The 8,182-nt window shown below is 44.9% G+C and overlaps 1 protein-coding gene across 1 annotated transcript; it reads right to left on the minus strand.

Moving 5' to 3' along the window:
* Positions 1 to 3,334: 3,334 nt before the first annotated feature.
* LOC104602763 (uncharacterized) lies at positions 3,335 to 5,249 on the minus strand. The gene has a single exon (XM_010266563.3). It carries the CDS (start codon positions 5,072 to 5,074, stop codon positions 3,818 to 3,820), a length of 1,257 nt encoding a protein of 418 aa, XP_010264865.1. The 5' UTR covers positions 5,075 to 5,249; the 3' UTR covers positions 3,335 to 3,817.
* Positions 5,250 to 8,182: the final 2,933 nt, after the last annotated feature.

An 8,182-nucleotide genomic window follows, 5' to 3' on the forward strand; every position in this document is an offset into this window, starting at 1 on the left:
CATTTTAATACGGGGGGTCTTTATAATTTACCTTTTTTAAGGCAGATTCACCTATTTGTCACCAACCAATTAAATTTGGTGCCGTGGACGACCCTTCACTGTACAATTGCCTATCCATGTCAATGTCATTCGTGTCCTTGCAAACAAAGAAGGCCTTGTCGTAAGGGATGGTTTTGGAGCGGACCATAAACTTTTAACTTTTCGGAGGCCCACGCCCACACCCTGACGTTTTTCATCAACTATGGACAAAAGTGTGACTAAATAATTGAGAAACAGTTCTGGGCCCAATTCTCTCTCTCTCTAAGGCTCAGCTTTGTTGGGCATATCTGACCCAAAACACAACTAGGCCTAACAGGATGATCCAAAAACTGAATTTACTAAAGAAAATGACCTAATACCAAAAAATTCAATTGATTAGTTTAACAAATGTCGCCGGATCGGACCAGACAAAAAACTAAATTGTTTCCCAATTAACCACCCGGTTTGAATGTTTAGACCCCAATCCAGTCTTCTGTAAGTGTTGTATATGTAAACATGTAGACATATTTTGTGCATCTTTATACATAAACCGGGCTTAATCCAAATAGACCAGGCTCGGACAATGGTTCAATCATGCAATGTAACTCCAGCAGGTTAAACTTACAGTTACAGGAACGTCTACATGATTATTTGGCCCAGTACCGGCACAATTTTGTAGCCCTAATAAAGCCCATTGTCCTTGGGCTTGGCTCAGAGGCTAGACCTTGCCTCTAATCTTCACTGCAGAATTGATTTCAACCAGTGATAAAGTGACACGTTAGAGATGAATCTTTAACGTTGTTAAAATTTTTAATGGCAAGTACACATAAATATGAATCAATGAAAAATAAATACATTTTATGTTGAAATTTTGATTTAATGTGGAACAAATATATTTGAAATGCAATGTTATTGATTCTTTATTGTTTTAATTTTAAACATTACTTTGCTTTGTGTTTTATTTTGATTCATTTACTTTGCAAATAAATAAATAAAATTTAAATCAAAGATAAATCAGAATTTACATTAAACTCATTTTAACTCCTATGCAAATAAAATTAGGGGAAATTCCCGATTAGTACTTGTACTTTGGGTCTAGTGCCATTTTGGTCTCCAAACTTTAAAATGCGACAATTCAGTACCCAAATTTTCAAAGTATGACAATCCAGTATTTGTCGTTAAGTAACATTTTAAAAAAACACAAATGTCGTTTGAGTGTCATCTAATTTTCTTTATCAATTATGCAAATATTGACCAAAAAAATTAATAGTCTCAAATCCTTACTTGTTCTATTCAAGAAAGTTGGGGTCACCAAAATGCCCACTCAAACGTAACCCCAACTTTCTTGAATGGAAGAAGCAAGGATTTGGAACTTTTATTTTTTTTGTCAATGTTTAGATGGTTGACAAAGAAATTAAATGACACTTGAAGGGCATTTGTGTCTTCTTCAAATGTCAATTAACAGCAGGTTAACAGTTAATTAATGGCAAGTACTGGATTGTCACGTTTTGAATGTTTAGGTACTGAGTTGTCGTATTTTAAAGTTTGGGGACCAAAGTGACACTAGGCACAAAGTACAGGCACTAATCGAGAATTTTCCCATAAAATTATGTTGGAAAATAATAATAAATAGGGCAAACGGAATTTATCAGTGAACAATTTCCAAACCAACTTTGGTAGTGTTGCATAACTGTGAAGATGGGACTGAGAATTGCAGAGAAATGGAGGGTTGAGTCGTGCCACTTGGTCACTCTCCTTAAAACCGCATTTACCCTACGGTGTAGCCGGGTGATTGCAAATCGATCGTCAAGATAAAACAACCCACAGGCCACTATTAAACGTGCACTCACTTACCAGACCTCCGCGAACCACAAAAGAGAATATTCAGGAAAGAATACAAACAGAGAACTTCAAATTAGTTGGTGTGTAACATTGGGTCAACCACCACTCTATTTATAGTGTTCTCAGTGACCCTAGTGGACACAAATGTGTCCTTTCAAAGAGAAGTGTCTCTCTAGAACAGTGCAACAAGGCACTTGTTCAAAGAGACACAAACACAGAATGAATAAGTAGAAGAAGACAGAAACAAAGTCAAAACAATTTAAACATGTTTCGATGTAGCACACATACACACGCACACACGCACCTTGTCCCGACCTAGCCTGCCCTGGTGCACAAGTGTATGAAAAGCACCCCCAACCTCTCTCACATCCATGTAGAGATATATATTACTCTCCTCCTATGAGTCGTTACCCATAAGAAGAACAATCCTAAACTCGTAATAATATACTCTAAGCCAATTCTTTTCCCAAACAATATGGGACAAAAGTCTCCAACAACATGCAAAAGAAGGGAAAAAGATAAAAGACAAAACTAAAACAAAAGGAGGGAGAGAAAAGATTCTTGAAATTTAGAATCTCTGCCTAGAAAAGTGTAATCAAAGGTATACATCAAACGTTGTCAATTGTAGTAACATGCTCACATGGCTGCGTATCACTTCCTGTAATCAATCAAGTGAAGATGCCTGAGTTCATACACTGACAAATAGGCCTCATATATACACAGAATATTAGCACATTCACTCGTGAGTCGTGATTGATATATAGCTAGAAAGAGTGAGGGCAGCAAATACCAAATGAGCTTGCAGGAATGCTCATAGAGTCACCAGTTTTAATTTTACCACTTAAAAGGTCATGAACCACTGGTTCAACCATCCAATCCGGTTTGAATCTTATTGGTTACCATTTTTATGTTCCACTTGATTGGTAATAAGTTTTCCCCATATCATGGTCGGACCTTTTTTTAATAGAAGTGGTTTTAAAAGAGCAAACCAATATGCTGCTGCCGGCCGGAAAGACATAATACAAGAAGGGCTTTGAACAATCCTCCCTTGCCCTCTCTGATTGATTGGTCACAATTTTTTCTGGTATTACAGTCAAACGCATTTTAAGAACATTCTCCACAAAGACATACAGGATTTGAAAATTTTACATTGCATCGGATTTGGGCTTTTAGGTCAGGTCCATTCAAATTTTAACAAATTCTCAACCCGAACAAGCCCAATTTGCTCCTACTAACAGTGTACCCGAGTTGAAAATTTAATTTTATATTCTGTCAAGCCCAGCTTTTCTAACCGGATCTATTCAAATTTTCAACCGGAATACACCCCTAACCCCTGCCGAAGGGTGATCATTTCAAGGCCGGGGTTGGACCCAAGTTATAAACATAGGCTTGGAACCCGGCCGGGCCCATGATCACCATCCCAACCACATTATTTGGGTCAATTAGTTAAAAATAGTATTAATCTACACTGCTGTTTTGTTTATTCAATATTAATCACTCCTTTCTCTTTTTATTTCTTTTTTCTTTTCTCTTACACCCAAAATGAAAAACAGATAAAGAAAAGAATAAAAGAAATAAAAAAAAAAAGGTGAGATTTCTAATCCACACTCAGAGCAACCACCCGACCGCGCATATTAACCAAACCTGTCCCAAATCCACTTACAGAATTGAAATCCCCTACGCCCCTTGGCGTAGCCATGGATTAAAACCGTGAAATCACGGCTTTTGATGTATCGTATTGTATTGAACATTTGCACCACCTCAACTATACATACGAATTCGATACGTGGAACTTCGTCATTGGATCCATTTCACGGTTTCAGCACAAGGCTACACCAACAGGCAACAGCCAACAGGTGTAGCAAATTCTTCTCGCTTCTCTTCTAGTCTCCTACCCTCCGCAAACCGCAAACCATGGCTCCATTTCCTCTACTAATTCAGCTGAAGCTATAACACACTACCGGCTCACGTTACAATGAGACGGGCTGCTCAGAGGAACCTTCTCCCTGTTCATCTTCTTCTTGAGACGGCTGGCCCCACAAAAGATAGAGCACTGACACCCATATGTTCCGCCGAAGCACGAGAGCAATCCTCCTCCACCATCAGAATGCCTCCTCGAATCTTCGCTATTTTTGCTTGGCGATTCGAACGACCCGAACCCGAACCCACCCAATACTTCTCCACCATCAGTATGCCTCCTCGCATGTTTGCTATTGCTGCTTGGCGGTTCGAAGGACCCGAACCCACTCAATTCTTCTTCTTCTTCTCCGACATCACCATCACTATGCCTCCTCGCATGTCTGCTGCTTCGTGGTTTCAATGACCCGTACCCGCCCCGATGAAATGTGGGCGGAAGCTCCGCACGCCACCTCTCAAGCTTCGAACTCAACCCTTCCACGCTGCTATCATCGTCGTTCCAATGTTCTGGTGCATAGTTTTCCGTCTCCGGCGCCGGAAAATAATCAGCTGCTGCTATAGAAGCTTCCCTAACCGAGGGTGTTGGACACACATCGGATTCCGAATAGACCGACTCGTCTGATACTCTTACCTTAGGTGGGATTGCGATCACGAGATCGGGGACCTTGACGACAGAGACGGCCTTTTCGGACATGTCGTCGTTGATGGGTTTGATGATTTTCTCTCTACTGATACTGGAGAGGCTGTGCTGGAACTTCTGCCGTGAGAGGTAGTGGCGATATGGAGAACGTATGTCTTCACCCATCAGATGACGGTATCCAAGGGCGGAGGAGTTGGGTTGCGAGTAGAGCGGCATGCTTCTCATGGATTTGTCGAGCAGGGCAGCGCCGATGTTAAGGATGCCCTGTGGACGACCCGAAGGACGACGGACCTGGAGAGCGACGAAGCGCATCCCGGAGCGCTGGTGGGATCGGAGGGATGACAGAGGGAAAAGATTGCCGACGAGGACACGGACAGTTCCGACATGGACGTCGCGGAAGGGACGGAGAGCAAAGATCTTGATCATAACGGCGGAGGTGTCGGAGTGGAGGAACTCGTCATCAACGCGGAAGACGAACTTGTCGTTCCATGTGGGGTCGACGTGGCCGTGGGTGTCGACGCAGGTTGAGAGCTTTCGTTCAGGGTCGACCCAAGCAACCGCGTAGGTGTGCATGGAACGGGTTACAGGGGCCAGGTCTTGGGCAGAGATGACATTGATCTCGAGGAGTTGGAAAGGGACCAGATCGGTCTCAGACATATCGGGACGGGACGGGGGTTATGGTTTCTGTTTCTGGTGGTTGCTGAGCTAGATGTGTCGATGGAAGTGGTGGAGGTGGAGGTGGAGGTGGAGGTGGAAGTGGAAGTGGTGTTGGTGGTGCCGGTGAAGCCCACTCGCCGTCCGGTGGGAGGACGACGAGGGAAGGCCACACAAGCATCCACAATGGTGTTGGGGAATTTAAAGGAGGAATAGGCGAGACGCGAGAGTTAAGGGTGGGAATTAGTTACAAAGTTGACATTGGCTCCTACGATAAACAAATGGAGTCGGTTACGACTTGCGAATGGACAAGCGATAGACAAGGAAATGGAGAAATAAGTGGTGAATGAAATCTGTTTGAATAATGGAAGTGGGAATTGCTTGAATTGCAGAGCGCCATGATTGGAAAATGGGAGGGTTTCGTTTGTAGGATTTAGAAGACAAACCTGATCTAATGAGTGTCTCTGGTACGAGATCATAGCTAGAATAATTGTCAGAGTTTGCAGCATGTCATATTTTATAGCACATGAAAAGTTTCAATAGAAGGGAAAATAGGAATTAATATCTTGATACTAATGAAAAGAATCTTCTTACAATATTGAATTTTGAGTGATATTTTATTGAACCATCGTGAAGAATCAATTTTTGGTTAAGTATCGATTTTTTTGGCTAACTAAATCGTTATTTGCTATCCTTTCAAGTGACCAATGATTTAGTGGTCAAAGTGTAGTTACCTAGGTGCTGAGCTGACTATGAGGTTTCGAGCTGCCCGTGAGGTGTCGACCTGCCTGTGAAGCGTCAAGCTGACCAGACGTAGGGCTGCCTGTGAGGTGCCGAGCTACCTGTGAGGTACTGGGCTGATCAGGTGGCAAGCTGAATTGACGAGTTTCATTGCTTTTTAAGGACCTGCAAGGAACCAAATGTCAGAGGACCCGAGGTGGCTAACCCGACGAGGTCGCTCCGATTCTTAAGTCAGTACTCTCATAGTAGACTGCGAGCTAAAAATCACAAATGTCTGAGAGCTAGAACTTGCTTACTTGCTTGCTTGCTTACTTGCTGTCATTGGGGTTGGTGCCTTTATATAGGCCTTGTTCACGTACCGCCCCCGAGATCTCCGGGATGTCGTGTCTAACAGATCTGAGATTCCTGAAGGAAACCGCCATGCATGTTGACCACCCTCCAGATCGTTCGACGCGTGGGCCAACTTCCAAAGATCGTGAGAGTGTTAGGATATGCATGTTGAATTTGTCGGCGAGCGCATCTCGCAGGTCGCCAGGTCAATGCCTGTGCCAGGCTGGCAGGTCGCACCTGGGCCAGGCCGCCAGGTCGCGCCAATGCCAGGCCACACCTGTGGTGGAACACCATCAACTTGGCTAAGGCAAGTTGTTGCCAAAGTGGTTTTAGGTGTCACCTAGTTGTTCCGAGATGCCATGTGTCACGGTGTCATTGGAGGCCAAATCCACCCTCATCATTTGCCCCCCCCCCACTCCCGAGCCAAAAGTAACTCGGCGAAGGGAGTAGATTTCTCCTTTTGGCCCGAAATGAATAATTCGATGAGCTCATAAGCGTCAATTCAATTCCTTAGGCTCTAGAGCAACTCGTAGTCCGCTCCTTGATTTTGCCCATGCCAAAGATGCGATTGGGTCTTATATGTGAGGAGGTTTTCGCTAGTTTGCTATTTTGGCCCTTAGGCTCTAGGACCGACTCGTAGTCCACTCTCCTTGATCTTGCCCATGCCGAAGAGGCAACTGAGTCTTATGTGGTATTTTAGCCCTTAGGCTGTGGGAGCGACTCGTAGTCCACTCTCCTTGATCTTTGATTTTGCCCATGCCGGAGAGGCGACTCGGACTTGTATGCCCATGCCGAGGAGGCGACTAGGACTTATCGTAGTGCCAAGGTCTTTTATCAGTTCTTCAATTCGCGCCTGGGCCAGGCCACGCTGCATCAGCCTCATTAGTGACATCGGTTACCCACTCCTACAAGAAGCTACTAGGAGCTCGACCTACGGGGGCAGCACTATAGACTTTAGGTCACCAACTCACTCGGGAGCCTTGGAAGGCTCGACCGGCAAAGGCGTACATGCAGTCTGTTGGCCGCCTACTCTCGCGGAAGCCGCGAAGAGCTCATCTTTGTAGAGGGTACCTCGCGAAGAGGACTGATGAGGCTTTATCTGTTGAAATAAAGTTGGTAGAGCTGCTTAGTCTGTTGGCCATCAACTTCCTGCATAATCTTCGAGTTCATAAAAAATGGAAACTAGAAAGTGAGAGCTATTAGTAGAATTTAGCTTTCTGGAAGAAGAGACTTATCCTTTCGGAGGATGAGAACTTAGCTTTTTGTAGCGTTTCCCATAAACGGCGCCAATTGAAGAATCAATTTTGGGTTTAGTATCGATTTTTTGGATAAGTACCTCATCATTTGGTTTGCTTCCAAGTGGCCGATGACTCAGATGCCGAAGTGGAGCTGCCTAGGTGTCGAGTTGCCTGTGAGGTGCCAAGCTGCCCGTGAGGTGCCGAGCTGCCTGTGAGGTGCCGGGCTGACCAGTTGTAGGGTTGCCTGTGAGTTGCCAAGCTGCCTGTGAGGTGTTGGACTGACCAGGTGGCGAGCTAAATTGATGAGCTTCATTGCTCTTTAGAGACTTGCAAAGAACCAAATGTCAGAGGACTCGGGGTGGCTAACCCGGCGAGGTCACTCCGATGCTTAAGTCAATACTCTCATAGTAGACTGCGAGCTAAAAATCACAAAGTCTGAGAGCTAGAACTTGCTTACTTGCTTGCTTGCTCGCTTGCTGTCATTGGGGTTGGTTTCTTTATATAAGGCCTTGCTCACGTACCGCCCTGAGATCTCCGAGAAGTCGTGTCTAACTGGTCCGAGATTCCTGGAGGTAACCGCCATGCACGTTGACCACCCTCCAGATCGTTCGGCGCGTGGGCAACTTTCAAAGATCGTGGGAGTGTTAGGATATGCATGTCGAATTTGTCGGGAGCACGTATCGCAGGTCGCCAGGTCGGTGCCTATGCCAGGCTGCTAGGTCGCGCCTGGGCCAGGACACACCAGGGCCAGGCCACTAGGTCGCGTCAATGTCAAGCCACGCCTTTGGTGGGACACCATCAA

The sequence above is a fragment of the Nelumbo nucifera genome, chromosome 1 (genome assembly GCF_055504915.1).
Source record: "Nelumbo nucifera cultivar China Antique chromosome 1, China Antique-T2T, whole genome shotgun sequence".
Lineage (NCBI taxonomy): Eukaryota > Viridiplantae > Streptophyta > Magnoliopsida > Proteales > Nelumbonaceae > Nelumbo > Nelumbo nucifera.

Coding starts and splice junctions, on each gene's coding strand:
- LOC104602763 (XM_010266563.3), bottom strand. CDS start 5,074: ATGTCTGAGACCGATCTGGTCCCTTTCCAACTCCTCGAGATCAATGTC.